General features: G+C 43.4%; 1 protein-coding gene across 4 annotated transcripts in view; it reads left to right on the forward strand.

Annotated features, from left to right (window-relative positions):
• Positions 1-23,793, forward strand: part of ghra (growth hormone receptor a) — a 173,176-nt gene that overhangs the window by 88,614 nt on the left and 60,769 nt on the right. For all 4 annotated transcript variants that reach the window (XM_059644969.1, XM_048527652.2, XM_048527653.2 and 1 more), the window contains exon 3: positions 21,052-21,166. In XM_059644969.1, the coding sequence (XP_059500952.1) occupies positions 21,052-21,166 (115 nt within the window). The remainder of the gene's footprint in view (positions 1-21,051; positions 21,167-23,793) is intronic.

Here is a 23,793-nt window from a genome sequence, read left to right on the forward strand (position 1 = left end):
TCTTTTCAAGTGGACATTCATGGGTATGCTGTAACAGAGACCTTGAAATACTGCACAACAAATATTTGGAACTAGACTGTCAATTCAGACATAGCATCAAAAAAAGGTCATGGAAGTTGTCACCGATATAAAGCAGGATTGATGAAAATCCAGCAGGAAATGGTGTCAAAAGGCACTGTATCTTTTATTCATCCCCAGTTATTTTGTCCAAGGCACTGGATCCTGGCAGGATTGAAACATTTAAGAAATGCTTCACAAATCACATATAAGGACCTGAGATCATAAAATGTGAGTTGAGATTGGAATGTTGGAAAGTGCTTCATAGCTGTATATGTTGCATTATGCAGTATACTTTTCAGAGAAATCTCATGATATCATCAATATATCCTAACCTGCAATCTGAGGATATAAGATCAGGCTTCATATTAATGTACGCTTTTGAAGCAAGACAAGTGTTCCTCTTGTTGCCAAGAAGTTTAATATTAGCCAACCGACATGTCTGTGACTGTAATATGTGCATATATCATGAGCTGTAAAAAGTAGCCGTTGAACCTTTCAATACTACATTACCAATACCCACTACAATAAGCATTGCTACACCAGGTGCCAATGTCCTGAAGGTATTAAAAACAACACCATGGTTGTAGTTAAGTGTCTGTTATTATGTAGTCACTGCTGTGTGTGGTCAAAGTTAGCAGAAGAAGGTCCCAAAGGTCCTTTACTGGCACTAACCTCAGATTGCAGCTTCAATAGCAAAAGACAAATCTAATACCACTGCTGAGGTTGGGCTGCAAGGATAAAAGTAGGAAAGAAAATTTTTAAAAAGCCAACAAACAACTCTTTGTGATGGGGTCCTGTTTAAACAATTCAAATAATTAAGTTGGATTGTGGTCACACATAATTGGCCACATAACTGCAGATAAATAATCTCTTATTGTCATGTTTTACTGGGAAATTCAAAGATAACCCAACAGGAGATTTGACCAGTCCTGTATGCCTACCCCTTCCAGTGTCAACTGAATTCTTAGTTACACTGTAAATGGTGCCTGGAAGTTTAAGATTCACCTTATAATAATGAATCTGTCAAAAACGTTCTTAAAAATTTGTTCATGTGATGTGGACATGGTTGGCTGGGCCAAGATTTATTGCCTATCCCCAGTTGCCCCTGAAAAGGTGATGGTGAGCTTCCTTCTTGAATTGCTGCAGTCCATTCGACACAGATAGACTGACAATGCCATTAGGGAGAGAATGCCAGGATTTTTACCCAGCAACGTCAAAGGAACAGTGGTATATTTCCAAGTCAGGACGGTAAGTGTCTTGGCGGGGAACTTGTAGACAGTGGTGTTCCCATGTATCTGCTGGCCTTGTCCTTCAAGATGGACATGATTGTGGGTTTGGAAGGTGCTGATGAATTTCTGTTGATGCTGTGTACATAGATTTCCAGAAGGTGTTTGATACTGTGTCGCAGTAGGTGTGTAGCAGGTGTTTGTTACTGATTTGTGAGGAAAGTTATAGCTGATAGAATAAAAGAAACTGTAACAACATGGATGAAAAATTGGCTGAATGATAGGAAATAGAAAGTAATGGTCAATGGTCATTTTTTGTGCTGAAAGAGTTTTGTGGTGGACTTCCTGAGATATTGAGATTCTTGCTTTTTCTGATATTTATTAATGATTGGGTGTATGCAGGTCACAATTTCAAAGTCTGTGGATGACACAGAACTTGGTAGAATTATAAGCTTTAGGGAGGACAGTGTATAACATCAACAGGACATTAAGATGTCGGTGGAGTGGACAGATATCTGATAGATGAAGTTCAATGTGGAGAAATGTGAGACCTTAAGACATAGGAGCAGAATTAAGCCATTCAACCCTTTGAGTCTTCTCCACTATTCAATGAGATCACAACTGACCTGATAATCCCCAACTCCACTTTTTTGTCTTTTCCCCATAACCCCAATTACCTTACTGATTAAAAATCTGCCTATCTCAGCCTTGAATATACTCAATGAACCAGCCTTGACAGCCCTCCACAGATCACTGCCCTCTGAAAGAAAAATTTCCTTGTCTCTGCCTTAAATATGCAACCCATTATTTTGAGATTATAACCTCTTGCCCCAGGCTCTCCCACAAGAAGAAACAATCCCTGAGATAATGCATTTTTGAACAAAGAACAAGGAGAAACCGGACAAAATAAAGGGTGCTATTCTGAAGGCTCTGCAGGAGCAAAGAGGCTTAGGTGTTCATGTACATGTTATAACGGTTGCAGGACAGGTAGGGAGAGATGTTAATAAACTGTACTGTTTATCAGATTAAAGATTACCAATTTACAACTTGAAAGGGGAAACAGGAGCAGAGGGGTGAGAGATAATGGGAACTGCAGATGCTGGAGAATCCAAGATAATAAAGTGTGGAGCTGGATGAACACAGCAGGCCAAGCAGCATCACTCTGATGAAGGGCCTAGGCCCAAAACGTCAGCTTTTGTGCTCCTGAGATGCTGCTTGGCCTGTTGTGTTCATCCAGCTTCACACTTTATCACACAGGAGCAGAGGGGCTTGGGTGTATATTAGCACGGATCATTATGGGTGGCAGAACTCATGGAGAGAGCAGTTAATAAAGCACGTAGTGTCCTCAGCTTTACTAATAGGGAACATAGAGTACAGGAGCAAGGAGGTGATGTTGACCTTGTACAAGACACTTATTAGACCTCAGCTGGAGGATTGTGTACAGTTGTGGATGCCACATTGTAGCAAAAATATGAATGCTTTGGAGAGAGTGAAAAACTGTTTCATAAGAATGGCTCCAGGAATGAGAAACTTTGAAAGATTGAAGAAGTGGGACTTCTTCATGGAGGAGAAAAGACCAAGAAGACATTTGATGGAAGTTTTTAAAATCATGAAGGGTCTTGACAAAGTAAATAGACGGAATTTTGTGGCCTCCTGTAAATGGATTGAGAAACAGGGGACCCAGATTTAAACTGTTTTGCAAAAGAGGCAAATGCAAGGTTAGAAATAAAACTTTTCACATAGTGAATATTTAGAGTGTGCAATGCACTGTCTGAAAGTGTGTTGAAAGCAGGTTCAATTGAAACAGTCAAGAAGGTTTTGGATGATTATTCAATTCTCGAAATGATGCTCAGAGTTACGGAGAAAAGGCAGGTGATTGAGAGTCAATTACAATGTTCAAAGAATCAGTGCAGACACAGTGGGCTGAGAGGCCTCCTTCAGCACCGTAATAATTCTGTGACTCTGATTTAAAAAGTCTCCAAAGTGATATAAATAGAAAGATGATTGTGAGTTTACAAAGGCATATTTTGCAATGGAACCAAAAATGGTCACTTCATAGCACAGGTCAAGGGTATTGCCAAGAAAGGAGAGATATTGTCACAGATTTTCATCTTGTACTCCAAATATTTATCTTGATCTTCTTGTGTCTGTCCAGATAAATGCAAGAGCTTCGACAGCCTGTCTCTATTCTTCAGCAATAATGGAAATATTCTTCATCAGATTTGATCTTCTAAATTATAAAGAGAAACAGACCAAAGGAGTGTTCCCATTAATGCCTGGTACAGCTATAGCAAGACTGCCCTACTTTTTTGTATTAGTGATAATGGGAACTGGGTCTAGGCCCGAAACGTCAGCCTTTGTGCTCCTGAGATGCTGCTGGGCCTGCTGTGTTCATCCAGCCTCACATTTTATTATCCTGCCCTACTTTTTTACTCTGTTCCTTCTGCAATAAAGGTCAAAGTTCCCTTTGCCTTCCTTATTACCTGCTGGAGCTGTCTTCTAGTTTTCTGTAATTCATGCCCCAGGACACCCAGATCCCTCTTTACTGAAGCTCTCTGAAATATCTCTCCATTTAGATAATAAATTGCCTTTCTATTCTTCTGACCAAAATAGATAACTTTTCACTTAATCACATTAATTTTCATCTGCTAAAATTTGGCCCATTCACCTATGGAGGGTAGTGAATGTCGTTCGATCAATCAGATCCCTGAACTTAGTAAGGTTATGATGACATACTCCTGTCCACTGATTGACAATGGCATATCAGCATTGCACATCTCATTGTCTGCTTCTGTGCTGTATGCTTTCATACTCTTTCAGATACTCAGCAGTGTCGGAGGGTTAGGCATTACCCATTGCAGCCTGATATTTGTGTCTACACAGCTGCATGCGCCTCCTTCATGTTTTACCCACATTTCAGGACTGAAACATGGAGCCCTGAGCATTTAAGACTCCTCAATTATCACAGGACTGAACTGTTAAGACGGCTATATGCAGTGGTCAAAGATCCTCCACTATCACAGAACCTTAATAATAGAGTCCTTTGAACACAAAATCTTGATTGTCACGCACTCTGATGGATCAACACAACACAACAAAGCAACTAATTTGTCTCAATTTCTCTGGTTGCCTATTGATCACAACTGGGTACACAGTGTTCTGAAAATCGGTACAGCAGCAGCAGCTGGCGAGCAGGCAAATGAAGGTCATTAACCACCACAAATGAGAGCAATTTGGAAAAAGCAGAGTACTGGGATCCCAAGGGACCTATCCAGCTTAATGCTAGCCTCACAACCATAAAACAGAGGAAATATCAATGGCAACAAGTTGTATTTTAATTGCATTTTGAACTTAAATGAAGAATCCAGGGCATATTTTTGACATGGAGCCAAAGCGGGCAACAGCATAACACAGGACAGAAGTAGGCCATTCAGTTCATTGAGTTTGCAGCACTATTCAATAAGATTATGGCTGATGTGATTATCCACAACTCACTTTTTTGCCTTTTATCCAGGACCCTTGATTCCCGACTGATTAAAATTCTATTTCAATAGACAATAGGTGCTGGAGTAGGCTATTCGGCTCTTCAAGCCAGCACCACCATTCATTATATCTCGGCTTTGAATATACATAAAGATACAATTTCAACACCATTCTACAGTAAAATAGTCCATAGATTCACTACCCTTTGGGAGAAGAAATTCCTCCCATTTTTGTTTTAAAGTATGACCCCTTACTCTGAGATTATATCCTGTGGTCCTAGCCTCTTCCATGTGGGGAAACAACCTTTCCTCCCCTGTCAAGTCTCCTCGGAACCTTGTACGTTTCAATAATATCACCTCTCATTCTTCTAAACTCCAATGAGTGCAGGCTCAACATTACTCAACTTCTCCTCGGAAAAAATTGCTCCATATTCAGGATAAACCTTGTGAATCTTCTCTAGTCTGCCTCCAATGCTACTGTATCTTTCATTGAGATTGTAGACATACTCGCTGAGCTGGTGGGTTTAGTTGCAAAAGTTTCATTTTCCTGCTAGGTAACATCATCAGTGATACTCCAATGAAGTGTCCGTGTTCTGTCCGACTTGTTATTTATATGCCTTGGTTTGCTGGGGTGGTTGATATTACCTCCAGTTTGTTTCTCAGAGGAACTATTCAAAGCAGAACAGGAACACTTATACAGCGTCTTCAAAGGAAATGGATACCTGAAAAGCACAATTCACTGTTACCTCCGAGACAGACTACAACAGGAAGACATAACATGACCAGAATCATTACCGCCCTACCAAACATCAAGGACATTTCAGGGATGACCATAAGACTACTCAGACCCCAAGATATCAGAGTAGGCCACAAACCGACAACCACCCTACGATAGCTACTGATGAACATAAAGGACCCCATACCCAAAACCAGCAAAACTGGGGTAATATACAAAATACCATGCAAGGACAGTGAGAAACACTACATAGGCCAAACCAGAAGAAAACTGACTATACGGATACATGAACACCAACTAGCCACCAGGAGACATGACCAATTCTCACTTGTCTCACTACACACGGACAGCAAAGGACACAAATTCAACTGGGACAACATATCGATAATTGCACAAGCCAAAAAGAGACGTGCCAGGGGATTCCTGGAGACCCGGTATTCCAACCAGAACTCCATCAACAAACACATTGAATCAGACCCTGTGTACAAACCATTGAGAAACAAAACCGGAAATAATACCAACCACCCAGCATACTGAGCCATATAAATAATAAGCCGGACAGAACACAGACACTTCACCGGAGGCGCACTGATGATGTTACCTAGCACGGCGACGAAACGTTTGCAACTAAACCCACTGGCTCGGCCGGCATATCTACAAACTTATCCACAACCCGAGCTACATATCTTTCATTGGATAAGGGAACAAAAACTGTTCACAGTATTGTAGTTATAGTCTAACTAGTGCCGAAGGGAAGTATTTCTACAATGTATACTTTGTTCATAACATTTGTAATAACAAAGTACAAAACATTTTGATTTGAATATCAGAGTGTTTGCCATAAAATTCAAGTTGTCCCCTTACAGCATTGTTCTACTTTACATGACAGCAGTTCTTTGGGGTTTTATATGATAGTAATTGTTTTAGTATTAATTTATGGAATACATTCCATGTCAGGTATACAGTCTGTGGGCAGAATGGTTCAGATTGATAATTATAGAAAGTGTCATAGGTATAATTTCATTCTGTACACAGCATGTTCCATGCGGAGGTGTTTCAGTACATTTTCAATACTTCTAATCCATAATCTACCTCCTTCACAAGGCACACAGATGAGGTGTTTTTTCCAATTTCCATCCCCTCAAAATAGTATAGCTGAAAGGCCTTGGGCAGTGGCCTTACAAGCAAAAGGGCTGTTAAGCAAAGCAGCCAACACACAGAGCAAAGGAGAGATTTCTCCGATCACAGAAACCCTTTAGTGTGAAAGCGGGATGTTTGACCTATCGTGTCCTCACTGACCCTCCAAATAGTATCTCACCCATATGCTCACATCTTACCCAATCCTTGTAATCCTGCATTTCCCATGGCTAAACACCAAGCCTACACATCCATGGACACTGTGGGCAATTTAGCATGGCCAATCCACCTAATCTGCATATTCTTGAACTGAGGGAAGACACTGGACCATCTGCAGGAAACCCACATAGACATGGGGAGAATGTGCAAATTCCACACAAACAGTCACCTGAGGGTGGAATTGAACCCAGGTCTCTGGTGCTGTGAGGCTGCAGTGCTAATCACTGAGCCATTGTGCTGCCCCAATTTCTGACACACACACTATTTGGTCAATCAGGTTTGCCACGTTTCTTGTTTCACTTGGTTAAACAATTGAGTCATAATCCACAAGTTCAATGAGTTACGTCTATACTCAAGCACAACAAACAGCTAACAATCTGTTCCCTGAATGCATTCAGCATATTTCAAGGACTCTTAAAATTCCTTTCTTAAATCTTATCACTACTGTCTAATTTACTTCAGATACAAATGGTAAAACATCAGGGGGAGATACAGCAAGAAGTGAGGATTTAGCTGCTTGGAATTTTTGAGACCATGTTGTCAAGGGATGGAAATGTAGATGATAAATAGGAAGGGACCAGAAGTAATGGGAGCAGAATGAGGCACCATTGCTAGTCTCTGGACAGATAAGACCGGAACTAAGCCTGTGTAGTCCCACCCAACTGGACAGCGGCAGTTGGATGAGTAGAAGAATATGGTCAACTTTGTCAAAACCGCAGAAGGAGTCTGGGAAAGGCAGGTGACCCTTGTCATAGTGATAATGGGAACTGCAGATGCTGGAGAATCCAAGATAACAAAGTGTGAAGCTGGATGAACACAGCAGGACAAGCAGCATCTCAGGAGCACAAAAGCTTTTGTGCTTGGCCTGCAGTGTTCATCCAGCTTCACACTTTGTGACCCTTGTCATAGTCATGTAGGATGTGACTAGACACTTTGACAATATCATTTCAGTATTGTTACATGGGTGAGGGGGGCAAGCTAAATAAAAGGATTCAAACATGAAGGTCTGGGAAAAGTATATGCAGAGATTTGGGAAACAAAGGAAATAGGAGCAAGAATGGCCATTTGGCCTTTCAAGCCTGCTCTGCCATTGCTTGATCATCCAACTCAGTCCTCTTTTTCTGCTTTCCCCACAGTACCCTTTGATGGACTAGCTTAATTTGAGAAACTCTGTTGGAATCGACAAGTTGGACCAAAGGCTTTGTTTCCATGCTATATGACTCAATGACTTGATAATTCCTTTAGCCCAAAGAATTATATGTAAATCCTTCTTGAAAATTTTAGAGAGGAAGTAATGGTTGAAGATGGATGGGTACAGGGTGAAGGGTAGAATTTATGAGGTGAGTGGTGATGACTGGAGGAAAAATGGATAGCACCTGAGTCAAGGGAGAGTTTCACAATATCAGCTGTCATGTTAGAGATACTGAATGGTCTGTTGCTTGATGAGAAAGTGGTTGTGGGATCAGGAGGCGCTTTGAAGATAAGCTTGAAGAGGACCTGAGAGGAGGGAGAACTTTAAAAAAGATGGCAGGGTAGAGTATCTGGAAAAGTTGAGTCTGATGGATAGGGAAAGTGAGGAATCAAGAGAGACAGAGCTGAATGGATACAGACAAGGAAATCCATCAGTTGTTCTCATCAACAGCCCATCCTGTAGTTTATCTTTCCGGTAAATTATCAATCCCATTCTACCAGCTAAAATTTTTAATAAATGCCCTTGTTACTTTGTTCCATTGGTACATTATTCCACATAGTTTTGAGGCTTTCCTGAGGTCGATTTGAAATTTAGTTTGACTAATTTCTGGAGACTGGATTGAACATTATGGATCACAGAGTCCTTTGACATTTCATATTTTGCATATCACGAACGTCCCTGTAACTGTTCCCTGTTTAGGGCTCAGATTCTTGAATACTTCTTCACAGCTCATACCCTTCATATACCAGTCGTGTCCTATGGCTCTATGTGTAAATGCCCTTTGTGACCCATGCTTGCAAACACCATTAGTGCTCTTTTACTTCCAGTGGTTAAATTCCTATGACTTGATGAAAGCGTCAGACTTTCTGCCTGATTAGTCTGAGGAATCCATTTTTATTTTAACTTTTATTTCAGTTCTTAATCAGTCTCACTGTTCCTTCTCCTAGATTCATACTATTTGTATATGGAATTTATGAGGTGGGTGGTGCCTGCAGAAAATTTTAGGAATCTCTTTTAGGATAGTTGGTAATCTCTCTTGAAATTCCCTCTTTGCTTCCTTTATTTGCTTTTTCATTACCCCGCTGAACCTTATAATTTCAGCCTGGTTTTCAATTATATTTTCTACAGGTGAGACCACATCTGGTGTCTATACATCGAATGCCACCAAAATGTCAGTATTTAAGCCATTTCCTTGAAGACTAAAAAAGCTAAGAAGACATTGTGCAGAGGGCAAGGTGGGCAGTAAGAGTCCCGAAAGCTGTCTGCCTAGGTTTAGGATATCTCATCTAGACTGCACAGGAACTTGGAGTGGGTGGGAAAATGTAGGTACCAAGGACATAGGTAGAAAGAGGAAAGAGATTCAGTTGAGGGAATAGGAGCAGCTAGTGGCTAAATGAAAAAGTAGTACCGAAAGGGTAATAATCTGTGGACTACTACCTAAGCCACAAGTAAACTGGCACAGGGTCAATAAGATTAAAGAGGTAAATGTGTGGCTCAAAGATTGGTGTGGGACAAATGGGATTGAATTCATGGGACATTGGCACCTGCACTAAGGAAAGAGGCAGCTGTTCCAATGGGACAGGCTCCACCTGAATCATGCTGGGACCAGAGTCCTGGTGAATTGCCTAACTATGGGTGTGTGCAGTGCTTTAATCTAAAGGTGGGGGTGGGGAGAGATTCAGTTGCAAGGAATATTATTGAATAAGTTGAAGTGAGGAGGGAGGGCTTTGCAGAGGATATTAAAGTTTCCAGAATAAGTAATGGGACAGAGAGTATGGAAAGGTCAGGAATCTGACTTCAGGCCCAACAGATAAGGGGACAACTATTAGCAGGGGGGCACTCAATGCACGACTAAGGGTGCTGTACTTAAACGCATACAGTATTGGAAAGAAGGGAAATGAGCTTGTCGTAGTGCAGGTTGAAATTGGCAGGTACCGTGTTGTTGGTACTTCAGAGACGTGGCTGCAGAAGGATCAGGGTTGGGAACTAAATATCCAAGGATACACCTCCTATTGAAGGAGAGGTAGATGGATCAAGGGGGCGGGGTTGCATTGTTAGTAAGAAATGAAATTAAATCAATAGCTAGAAGTGACACAGAGTCAGAAGGCCTGGAATCTGGGTGGGTAGAGTTCAGGAAGCACAAAGTTAAAAAGACCCTGATGGGAATAGGGTACAGAGCTCCTAGCTGTAGTCAGGATTTGGGAAGAAAATAAATCATAAGTTAGAAAAGGCATGAAAGGATGGCACTGTTATAATAATCATGGGTGACTTCAATATGTAGGTGGACTAGGAAGATCAGTTTGGTAGCCAATTGCAGGCCAGGTAGTATCAGAAGAGCAGGAAAGTTGGCGTTTCAGGTCAGGACCCATCTTCAGCTATGTTTTTCCAGCTCCGTACCTTGTTGACTCCGGCATCTACAGTTCTTGCCAGTCCAAAGAAAATGAATTTGTGGGATGTAAGATTATTTGGAGCAGCTTGCAGTACGAGGGAACAGGGAATTCTGGATTTGGTGACATGTAATGAGGCAGACTTGATTAGAGACTTAAGGTGAGGATACCCCTTGGGGGCAGTGACCAGTATTTGATATATTCACCCTGTAGTTTGAGGGAGAAACTGGAATCAGATATAACAGTATTACAATTGAATAAAGGGAATTACAAAGGGGAGGAGCTGGCCAGAGTTGGCTGGAAGGGGAGCCTAGCAGGGAAGATGATGGAGCAGCGATAGCAGGAACTTCTATGGATAATTTGAGAGGCCCAGCATAAATTCATCCCAAAGAAGAAGAAACATATGAATGGGAGGATGAGGCAACCGTGGCTGATAAGGGAAATCATGGACAGCATAAAAACATAAGAAAATGCATACAATGTGGTAAAGATTAGTGGGAAGACAGAAGACTGGGGAGCCTTTAAAAATCTGCAAAGGATAACTGAAAAAAGCAATGAGGGGAGAAGATGAAATATGAGAGAAAGCTAACTCATAAAATAAAAGAAGATAGCAAGAGGTTTTGTTCAGATATATAAAAGGTAAAAGAGAGGCAAGAGGCTACCGTCCAATAGGATTGCTGGAAAATGACTGTTGGGAAGTAGTTAGAACATAGAACATAGAACATTACAACACAGTACAGGCCCTCGGCCCTCGATGTTGTGCTGACCTGTCATACCGATCTCAAGCCCATCTAACCTACACTATTCCATGTACGTCCATATGCTTGTCCAATGACGACTTAAATGTACCTAAAGTTGGCGAATCTACTACCATTGCAGGCAAAGGGTTCCATTCCCTTACTACTCTCTGAGTAAAGAAACTACCTCTGACATCTGTCCTATATCTTTCACCCCTCAATTTAAAGCTGTGCCCCCTCATGCTGGCCGTCACCATCCTAGGAAAAAGGCTCTCCCTATCCACCCTGTCCAACCCTCTGATTATTTTATATGTTTCAATTAAGTCACCTCTCAACCTTCTTCTCTCTAATGAAAACAGCCTTAAGTCCCTCAGCCTTTCCTCGTAAGACCTTCCCTCCATACCAGGCAACATCCTAGTAAATCTCCTCTGCACCCTTTCCAAAGCTTCCACATCCTTCTTATAATGCGGTGACCAGAACTGTACACAATACTCCAAGTGCGGCCACACCAGAGTTTTGTACAGCTTCACCATAACCTCTTGGTTCCGGAACTCGATCCCTCTATTAATAAAAGCTAAAACACTGTATGCCTTCTTAACAGCCCTGTCAATCTGGGTGGCAACTTTCAAGGATCTGTGTACATGGACACCGAGATCTCCCTGCTCATCTACACTACTAAGAATCTTACCATTAGCCCTGTACTTTGCCTTCCGGTTACTCCTACCAAAGTGCATCACCTCACACTTGTCTGCATTAAACTCCATTTGCCACCTCTCAGCCCAGCTCTGCAGCTTATCAATGTCTCTCTGAACCTACAGCATCCTTCGTCACTATCCACAACTCCACCGACCTTAGTGTCATCTGCAAATTTACTAATCCATCCTTCTACGCCCTCATCCAGGTCATTTATAAAAATGACAAACAACATCAACCCTTGCGGTACACCGCTAGTAACTGGTCTCCAGGATGAACATTTCCCATTAACTACCACCCTCTGTCTTCTTTCAGCAAGCCAATTTCCGATCCAAACTGCTATATCTCCCACAATTCCATTCCTCCTCATTTTGTACAATAGCCGATTGTGGGGAACCTTATCGAACGCCTTGTTGAAATCCATATACACCACATCAAGCGGTTTACTCTCATCTACCTGTTTGGTCACCTTCTCAAAGAACTCAATAAGGTTTGTGAGGCACGACCTTCCCTTCACAAAACCGTGCTGACTATCCCTAATCAATTTATTCTTTTCTCGTTGATTATAAATCCTATCCCTTATAACCTTTTCTAACACTTTACCAACAACTGAGGTAAGGCTCACAGGTCTATAATTACCAGGGTTGTCTCTACTCCCCTTCTTGAACAGGGGAACCACATTTGCTATCCTCCAGTCATCTGGCACTATTCCTGTAGACAATGACAAGTTAAACATCAATGCCAAAGGCTCGGCAATCTCCTCCCTGGCTTCCCAGAGGATCCGAGGATAAATCCCATCCAGCCCAGGGGACTTACCTATCTTCACCTTCTGAAGGATTTCTAATACCTCTTCCGTGTGAACCTCAATCCCACCTAGTCTAGTAGCCTGTATCTCAGTATTCTCCTCGACAACATTGTCATTTTCTAGAGTGAATACTGTTGAAAAATATTCATTTAGCGCTTCCCCTATCTCATTTGACTCCACACACAACTTCCCACTACTATCCGTGATTGGGCCTAATCTTACTTTCGTCATTCTTTTATTCCTTAAACACCTATAGAAAGCCTTAGGGTTTACCCTGATCCTATCCGCCAACAACTTCTCATGTCTCTTCCTGGCTCTTCTGAGCTCTCTCTTTACATCTTTCCTGGCTACCTCGTAGTCCTCAAGTGCCCTAACTGAGCCTTCACATCTCATCCTAACATAAGCCGCCTTCTTCCTCTTGACCAGAGATTCCACCTCCTTCGTAAACCACAGCTCCCGCACTCGACAGCTTCCTCCCTGCCTGACAGGTACATACTTATCTAGGACCCAAAGGAGCTTTTCCTTGAATAAGCTCGACATTTCTGATGTGCCCATCCCCTGCAGTTTCCTTCCCCATTCTATGCTCCCTAAATCTTGCCTAATTTCATCGTAATTGCCTTTCCCCCAGCTATAACTCTTGCCCAGTGGTATACACCTATCCCTTTCCACCATTAAAGTAAACATAACAGAATTGTGATCGCTATCACCAAAGTGCTCACCTACTTCCAAATCTAACACCTGGCCGGGCTCATTACCCGGTACCAAATCTAATGTGGCTTCGCCCCTTGTTGGCCTATCTACATACTGTGTCAGGAAGCTCTCCTGCACACTCTGGACAAAAACTGACCCATCTATAGTACTCGAACTATAGTATTCCCAGTCAATATCTGGAAAGTTGAAGACCCCATGACAACTACCCTGTCTCTCTCACTCCTATCGAGAATCATCTTTGCTATCCTTTCCTCTACATCTCTGGAACTATTCGGAGGCCTATAGAAAACTCCCAACAGGGTGACCTCTCCTTTCCTGTTTCTAACCTCAGCCCATACTACCTCAGTTGATGAGTCCCCGAACATCCTTTCTGCAACTGTAATACTGTCCTTGACCAACAATGCCACACCTCCGCCCCTTTTACCACCTTCTCTGTTCTTACTGAAACATCTAAATCCCGGAACCTGCAACAACCATTCCTGTCCCTGCTCCATCCATGTCTCCGAATTGGCCACAACATCGAAGTCCCAGGTACTAACCCATGTTGCAAGTTCACCCACCTTATTCCGGACGCTCCTGGCATTGAAGTAGACACACTTCAATCCAACTTCTTGCTTGCCGGTGCCATCTTGTTTCCCTGAAACTTTATTGCGGAAGTTATGAGGAACGAAGAAATAGTGGAGTAACTGAATAGATAGTTTGCATCTGTTTTCACTGTGGAAGATACCAGCAACATAGTCAAACTTCAAGGGAGTTGGGGACAGAGGTGCGTGTAGCAGCCATCATTTCGAGAGTCACAGTTCAGCCATACTGTGTTAAATGGCCTTGTTTTGCACTGTGCCAATTCTGACACTCTTGTGCTCCAAACCACTTTGACAAGCTGAATGTTGGAAATTTAGTGCCTGTTTAAAGGTGTATATGATTTGCAGCTAATTTGCAGTGGTGTCTGGGTTTTCAGTCAGCTCAGTGTTCCAGATTTGCAGGGCAGCTTCTCTCTCTGTCTTTGCTCTGTACCGATATCTCTGGTAAAGGCTGACAGCAGCAGAAATAGATCCAAGGTCTGTTTGAGGACCATAATGTGGAGATGCCAGTGTTGGAATGGTGTGAACAAAGTCAGAAGTCATATGACCCCAGGTTATAGTCCAACAGGTCTATTTCAAATCACAATCTTTCTGAGCACAGCCCCTTTGTCAAATGATCACCTCTTGTACTATAACCTGCAAGATCAAAAATTATTCTCAAATGAGGAAGGCCATTTCGCTCACCTTAATTCAGTCAATGAGATTAACTTTTCACTCCTTGTTGTTCCATTGAATGGGTACTTTATTGATTCCCCTATTCAAATGCATTCGTACTATAGAATGCAGTGGAAGAATTATATGCCATCCCCATCACTAGAGAAGTAATTTTAGACAAACTAATGGGGCTAAAGGCAGATACATACCTGTCTTTAATAGCTTTTATCCTAAAAGCAGTAGCTGCAAGGAAGTGAATGCATTGGTTATAACAACACAAATGTAGGTAGAAAGGCAAGCGATAGAGTCATTGAGTTATACCACATTAAACAGATCTTTTGGTCCAGCTTGTCCATGTTGACCAGATATCCTAAATTTATCTAGTCCCATTTGTCAGCATTTGGCCCATACCCCTCTTTGACCCTTCCTATTCATGTACCCATCTAGATGCCTTTTAAATGACATAATTCTACCAGCCTCCACTTGTCTGGCAGCTTGTTCCATATACACACCACCCTCTGAATGAAAAGATGCCCCTCAGGTCCCTTCTAAATCTTTCCCTTCTCACCTTAAACCTATGCCCTCTATTTTTGGACTCCCCTACCCTTGGAAAAAGACCTTGGCTATTCACTCTGTCCGTGCCCCTCATGATTTTATAAGCCTGTACAAATATAACCCTCCCCTCCCTTGTTCCGGGGAAAGTATCCTCAGCCTATTCAGCCTCTCCCCATAGCTCAAACCCTCCAGCCCTGGCAAGACCTTTGTAAATCTTTTCTGAACGCTTTTGAGTTTAACAATGTCTTTTATCTATCAAGGAGACCCAAATTGGTTTTTCTGAAGAAGGGTCTCAACCCGAAAAGTCAGCTTTCCTGCTCCTCTGATGCTGCTTGGCCTGCTGTGTTCATCCAGCTCTACACCTTGTTAACTCAGATTCTCCAGCATCGGCAGTTCCTACTGTCTGTGACCCAAATTGAATGTGGTTTTCTGAAAATGCCCTGTATAGCCGCATCATGACATCTTAACTTCCATACTCAATGCACTGACAAATGAAAGCAAGCATGCCAAATGCTTTCTTCACCACACTTTCTATGCACAACTCCACTTTTGAGGAACTTTGCACCCGCACCCATAAGACTCTTTGTTCAGCAGCACTCTCCAGGGCCGTACCATTAACTGCCTTACCAAAATGCACTACCTCACATTTATCTAAATTAAACTCCATCTGCCATTCCTTGGCCCATTGGCCTATCTGATTAAGGTCCTATTGCACACCGAGATTAACTTCTTTCTGCCATTCCTTGGCCCATTGGCCTATCTGATTAAGGTCCTATTGCACACTGAGATTAACTTCTTACCTGTCCAATAAACCACCAATTTTGGCGTCATCTGCACACTTACTGACCATATGTCCTACATTCATATCCAAATCGTTTATGTAAATGATGAAGAGTAGTGGACTCAGCACTGATCCTTGGGGACACTGAGTTGTGAGAGGGATACAAACAGTTTACAGAGAGATATTGATAAATTAAATAAGAGGCAAATGAAGTAGAATGTGGAAATATGAGAGGTTGTTCATTTTGGAAAGGACAACAAAAAAAAGGATATATTTAGTGGAGAGAAACTACAGAAACCTGCAACACAAGAGGACTCGGGGTTCCCTGTGTATGAAACCCAGAAAGCTAGCACACAGAGGAAAGCAGGTTGTCAGGAAGGCTAATGGAATGATGGCCCTTTTTTCAGGGGAGTTGGAGTGTAACATTAGGGCATTCTCAACTGTAACTGTACAAGATGCTAGTGAGACCAGATCTAGAGTACTGCAATCAGTTTTAGTCCCTTATTTACAGAAAGATATTATTTCATTGGAGGCAGTTCAGAGAAGGTTCACTAGGATGATCCCTGGTATGGAGAGATTGTTTGTTTGAGCAAAGGCTAAACCGGTTGGGACCCTGCTCGTTGGGGTTTAGAAGAATGAGGGGTGATCTCATTGAAACATACAGGATTCTTATGGGGCTTCACAGGGTAAAGCCAAGAGGATGTTTCCACTCGGACAGAGTCTAGGACCAGAAAGTATAGTACCAGAATAAAGACTGCCAATCTAAGACACGGGTGAGGAAGAATTTTTTTCTCTGAGGGTTGTGAGTCTTTGGAACTCACTGCCACAGAGATCTATGGGGGCAGAGTCCTTGTGATGACATAGTGGCATTATCGCTAGACTTTTAATCCAGAGACCCAGGTAACATTATGGCGACCCGGGTTTTAACTGTACTGTGTGTTGGTCACTGTATTGTGAAGCTTTGTGAGTCATCAACTGCAGCAGGATTGTACTCCAGCACAATCTATAACCTAATAAAAACCAAAGACCCGAAACGTCAGCTTTTGTGCTCCTGAGATGCTGCTGGGCCTGCTGTGCTCATCCAGCCTCACATTTTATTATCTTGGATTCTCCAGCATCTGCAGTTCCCATTATCAAGCGATAGACAGAGCTGAGCAATCCTATAACTAACGGATCAGATCTAAGCTCTGCAGTCCTGCCACATCCAGTTGTGAATGGTGGTGGACGATTAAACAATTCACTGGAGGAGGAGGCTCGACAAATACTCCCTTCCTCAATGATGGAAGAGCCCAGCACATCAATTAAAAGAGAAGGCTGAAGTTTTTGCAACAATCTTCAGCCAGAATTGCCAAATGGCAGTAATAGAAACAGTAACAGGTCCTCCGCAGATGCCATATCCCTCGGCCAGCACTTATCCCTGTAACGTCTGGACAACAAAGACATCTACGCCAGATCCCTGCTCATTAACTACAGCTCTGCCTTCAATAGCATTATCCCCTCCAGACTAATCTCAAAACTCTTGAGACCAGTCTTGGCTCCACCCTCTGCAACTGGATCCTCAGCTTTCTGACCCACAGACCACAATCAGTGAAAACAGACCACTGCACCTCCTCCACAATAATCCTCAACCCCAGTGTCCCCAAGGATACATCCTAGGCCCCCTACTGTATTCCCTGTACACCCACACTGTGTTGCCAAATTCCGAATGAACGCCATGTACAAGTTCGCTGATGACACCAGCATAGTGGGACAGATATTTAACAACAACGAGTCAAACTACAAATGGGAGATAGTGGGCTTGGTGACACGGTGCAATGAAAACAGCCTCTCTTTCAAACTTTGGCAAAACTAAAGAACTGATCACTGACTTCCGAAAGAAAGGAGGAGAACACGGCCCCATCGACATCAATGAAACTGAGGTTGAGAGGGTGGACAGCGTCGAGTTCCATGGAGTGACGATAACCGACAACCCATCCTGGACTTGCCATGTAGATGTGACGGTCAAGAAGGCATGACCATGCCTCTTGTTCCTCAGGTAGCTCAGGAAATTTGGCATGTCCATAAGGATGATCACCAACTTCTGCAGATGCACCACTGAAAGCATACTATCCAGGTGCATATCGGCCTAGTATGGCAACTGTCCTGCCCAGAACCGTAAGAACAAGGTGGTGTGCACAGCCCAGACCATCATGGAAGCCAACCTTCCATGCATGGAGATAGTAGGAACTACCGATGCTAGAGAATCTGAGAAACTTCTTCAGAAAGTCTTCTTGACTCGAAACGTCAAACTTTCCTGCTCCTCTGATGCTGCTTGGCCTGCTGTGTTCATCCAGCTTCACACCGTGTTAACTCTTCCATCCATGAATTCTATTTACACAGATTGCTGCTATAGAAAGGCAGGCAACATCATCAAAGACCCATCATAGCCTGAAAATTATCTTCTATAACCTCTTCCTTCAGACAGAAGGTACAGAAGCCTGAACACACGCATGAGTAGGTTCAGCAACAGCTTCTTCCCGGCTGTTATCAGACTGATGAATGGACTCTCTAGCCTCAGATAATGCTGATCATGCTAACATTGATCTTGCTTAGTGCATGCCCTGTGCACTGTAATCTGTATGCCTCTGACTAAATCTTTTTTTGATCTGTGCACGCTTGCTTACTGTGATCTGCCTGTATTACTCATAAAGAAAGCTTTTGACTTCTGTATATGTCACAATCAATCAATCAGTCAATCAATGGATGATCCATCTCAGCCTCCTCCAGTGGTCCCCAACATTGCAGATACCAGTCTTCAACGAATTTGATTCACTTCCCATGATATCAAAAAATGGTTCAAGACACTGGATACTGCAAAGGCAATGGGTCCTGACCACATTCTGGCAATAATACTGAAGGCTTGTGCTCCAGAACTTGCCGGTCCTTTAGTCAAGCTGTTCCTGTACAGTTACCACACTGGAATCTACCAGACAATGTGGAAAATTGCCAAAGTATGTGCTGTACATAAAAAGCAGGACAAATCTAACCCAGCCAATTACTACCTCACCAATCTACTCTCAATCATTAGTAAAGTGATGGAAGGTGTCGTCAACAGTGCTAACAAGCAGCATCTGCTCAGCAATAATCTGCTCAGTGACATCCAGTTTGCATTCTGCCAGGGTCACTCAGCTCCTGACCTCATTACAGCCTCAGTTCAAACATGGACAAAAGGGCTGAATTCCAGAGGTGAGGTAAGAATGACAGCCCTGGACATCAAGACTGCATTTGACTGGGTGTGGCATCAAGAAGCCCTAGCAAAACTGTAATCAATGAGAATCCAGGGGCAAACTCTCCGGTGGTTAGAGTCATACCTGACACGTAGGAAGATGGTCATGGATGTTGAAGGTCAGTCATCTCAGCTCCAGACATCTCTACAGGAATTCCTCAGAGGAGTGACCTAGGCCCAAACATCTTCAACTGCTTCATCAATGACCATCCCTCCATCATAAAGTCAGATATGGGAATGTTTGTCAATGATTGTGCAATATTCAGCACCATTTGCAACTCCTCAACTACTTAAGCAATCCATGTTCAAACGCAGAGAGAATATCCAGGCTTGGGCTGACACGTCACAAGTAACATTCGCACTACACATATGCCAGGCAATAATCATCACCAATAAGAGACAATGTAACTGCCTCTCCCCCCTCCGCTGGCATTTAACAGTATTACCATCTCTGCATTTCTACTGTCAACATCCTGGGGGTTATTAGTGACCAGAAACTCAACTGGACTCACCATATAAACACAGTGGCTACAGGAGCAGGTCAAAGGCGAGAAATATTGCGACAAATAACACCTCCCGACTTCCCCGCCTGTTCTCCAGCTACAGGGCACAAGCCAGGAGTATGATGGGATACTCCCCACTTGCCTGGATGAGTGCAGCCCAACAACACTCAAGAAGCTCGACACCATGCAGGACAAAGCAGCCCATTTGTATGGCACTACACCCGCAAGCATCTACACTCTCCACCACCGACACTCAGTAGTAGCAGTATGTACTATCTACAAGATGCACTGCAGAGATTAAGCAAAGCTCTTGAGACAGCACCTTCCAAACCCACAACCACTTCCATCTAGAAGGACAGGGCAGCAGATACATGGGAATACCACCACCTTCAAGGTCCCTCCATGCCACTCACCATCCTGACTTGGAAATGTATTGCTGTTCCTTCACTGCTGCTGAGTAAAAATCCTGGAATTCTCTCCCTAATGGCATTGTGGGCCAGCCCAGATATACTGCAATGGTTCAAGAAGGCAGATCACCATCACCTTCTCAAAGGCAATGATGGATGGGCAATAAATGCTGGCCAGTCAGCAATGCCCACATTCTGCAAAAGAATAAATTAGAAAAAACATTTAATGTTGAGATAGATTCTTGATCAGTCAGGGAATTAAAGGTTACAGGGAAAATGGAGGAAACTGGATATGAGGAATGTTGGATCAGTCATGATCCTATTGCAGGGTGAACAGCCCACTCTTGTTCCTCTTTCTTATAGTCTTATGGTGCATTGTTTCTGTAATGAATTAGTTATTATCGTCCTATATTGCATTTGATTTGACTTGTGTACCATGTGTGTGGCCAAAAATTTCTTGCCTTCCCAGGTCTGTGCAGGTATGGCACTGTATACTGTACTTGTTATGATGTGCTGAAAACTCTTTCGGGAGGGATAAGGACCTAAAGCAGCAAAGTGGACCAGCTGAAGATATCAACTGTGCTGCTGCAGACATAGGTTGAAAGTGGGAAATGCAACGGACCTTAACTGGTGCAGAGATAAGTGAAGAGGTGAATTTAGGATGAGAGAAATGTTACTGGATTAGGGAGGTTATGGGAGCCTCACCAGAGGAAGCCATTCTGTGGGGTTATCGTGGGCTTTTGCTGACCCTTCAGCAACTGTGTACATTCATTGGAAAGGATGGTGAATGTTCCTGAAACTCTGTTGGAATCCTCTTTTATTTTACAGCAGTGAGTGTTGTGGTAGGCAGGAATGTTGTTAATCATGCATATGTATCTCTGTGACACTGTGAATCTTTCATCTCTTATTTCCTCTCAAAGGACCTAAAATCACAGAATGCCACTCAGCTGATCAGGAGACGTTCACATGTAGCTGGAATGTGGGAAACTTCCAGAACCTGACAGAATATCATCTGAAATTCTTTTATACAAAAGGGTAAGGTTTAACACTGATGAATTGTTGCATTTCTCTCTCTATTATCTTTGTTTGTAGTAATGCTGTGTCGTACATTCTACATGTCTCAGGCTGCCCAGTACACTAACGGCAATGTTCAATTCAGAAAATATCCAACAACTAGATTAGCTACAAAGCATAAGTACTTCACTTTCAGCAATCACACTGACTGAATCTTACAGGGTCACGAACCATGAAGTGGGGAGTTCTCGTATTCACAACACAACAAATATCCACTTGACAGCATTGAGCAAATCTTGTGATTGTAGTTTTCCCTGATGAGAGAGAACATTTCTGACAGAAGACCATATGCTGTAGACCAGGGAGGTCCCAGGTTGTGTGCTGCTACCAATCATCGCTATATCTGACAACACGCTTTTAGAAAGATACAAGATTGTTGAAGAGACATGGAAGAGAGTTACTCAAATGTTTCTTGGGCTGACGGACTGCAGTTATGTGAACACAACTGGTGAAGATGTACTTCTTCTCCTTCAAGCGGAAGAGGGCTAAGAAGAGATTTGAGACAGTGATAATGGGAACTGCAGATGCTGTAGAATCCAAGATAACAAAGTCTGGAGATGGATGAACACACAGGCCAAGCAGCATCTCAGGAGCACAAAAGCTGACGTTTCGGGCCCAGACCCTTCATCAGAGAGGGGGATGGGGAGAGGGTTCTGGAATAAATAGGGAGAGAGGTGGAGGCGGACTGAAGATGGATAGAGGAGAAGATAGGTGGAGAGGAGAGTATGGGTGCGGAGGTAGGGATGGGATAGGTCAGTCCAGGGAAGATGGACAGGTCAAGGAGGCAGGATGAGGTAGTAGGTAGGAAATGGAGGTGCGGCTTGAGGTGGGAGGAAGGGATGGGTGAGAGGAAGAACAGGTTAGGGAAGCGGAGACAGGCTGGGCTGGTTTTGGGATGCAGTGGGGGGAGGGGTCAAGCTGGGCTGGTTTTGTGATGCAGTGGGGCGAGGGGAAGAACTGGGCTGGTTTTGGGATGCAGTGGGGGAAGGGGAGATTTTGAAGCTTGTGAAGTCCACATTGATACCATTGGGCTGCAGGGTTCCCAAGCGGAATATGAGTTGCTGTTCTTGCAAACTTCAGATGGCATCATTGTGGCACTGCAGGAGGCCCATGATGGACATGTCGTCTGAGGAATGGGAGGGGGAGTTAAAATGGTTCGCGACTGGGAGGTGCAGTTGTTTGTTGAGAACCGAGCGGAGGTGTTCTGCAAAGCGGTCCTCAAGCCTCCGCTTGGTTTCCCCAATGTAGAGGAAGCCACACTGGGTACAATGGATACAATATACCACATTGGCAGATGTGCAGGTGAACATCTGCTTAATATGGAAAATCATCTTGGGGTCTGGGATAGGGGTGAGGGAGGAGGTGTGGGGGCAAGTGTAGCACTTCCTGCGGTTGCAGGGGAAGGTGCCGGGTGTGGTGGGGTTGGAGGGGAGTGTGGAGCGGACAAGGGAGTTGCGGAGAGAGTGGTCTCTCTGGAAGGCAGACAAGGGTGGGGATGGAAAAATGGCTTGGGTGGTGGGGTTGGATTGTAGATGACGGAAGTTTTGGAGGATGATGCGTTGTATCCGGAGGTTGGTGGGGTGGGTGGTGCCACGGGTCAAAATGGGTGGGAGAAATTGGGTCTGACAGGGGAGCCTGGGTATGACTGTCCGATATAGTGGTGGTGACAAGTTTGGGGATCAGGTTCCTGACCAGCAGCCAGGGTTGGGCACAGAGGGGGATGAGAAGGTCAGGTGCCCAAGGGAGGTCCAAGGTCTTGGGGGATGTTGGCTGAAAGTCTGGTTGGTGTAACAAATCTGTTCAGGCATAGATGGGGATGTGAGAGTTAAGATTATGGTCAGTTTAACAGTTACTCAGGAGTTAGACTATTGACTATGGTCTAACTATTTCTGAATAACTAATTCACTTAATTTTGTCAGAACTCTCTGAATCCCTGATTTAAATGGAGAATTTCAGAGGGTTCCAGGCGGAAAGGAATTACCCAGAGGAATATTAAATTTCCCAGGAAATTTCTTCAGAGTATGCTATGATGGGGACTCCACAGATTCCCTTTCTGCAGCACGAACCTGTGCTGGATTAACAAGTGTCTATCGGAAAACCCAGGCCATAAAAAGTCTGGCAGGGCTCCTGTCAGCTGTCCACTGTTGGTGAGTTTGTAACACAGATCAAAATCTTGCTGATGTTTCAGGCCTAGACCCTTCTTAAGAAAGGTCTAGGCCCGAAACGTCAGTCTTCCTGCTCCTCTGATGCTGCTTGGCCTGCTGTTTTCATCCAGCTCTACACCATGTTATCTCAAATTCTCTAGCATTTGCAGTTCCTACTATCACTGGTGAAGAATCATAGAGCTTCCTAGCATGGAAAGAGATTTTTCATCTCATTGCATTTGGACTGGTCATCAAGTCCTTATCTACTTTATTCCCACTTTCTAGCACTTGCCGTTTCAAGTGTTCATCTAAATATTTCTTAAATGTTTTGAGTGCTCCTGCTTCTATCACTCTTTCAGGCAGTAAGTTCCAGATACTGTTAACCCATTTTAACCCTCCTGCTTCTTATCTTAAATCTATGACTCCTGGTTATTAACCACTCTA

Source organism: Stegostoma tigrinum, chromosome 3 (assembly GCF_030684315.1).
Source record: "Stegostoma tigrinum isolate sSteTig4 chromosome 3, sSteTig4.hap1, whole genome shotgun sequence".
NCBI classification, from domain to species: domain Eukaryota; kingdom Metazoa; phylum Chordata; class Chondrichthyes; order Orectolobiformes; family Stegostomatidae; genus Stegostoma; species Stegostoma tigrinum.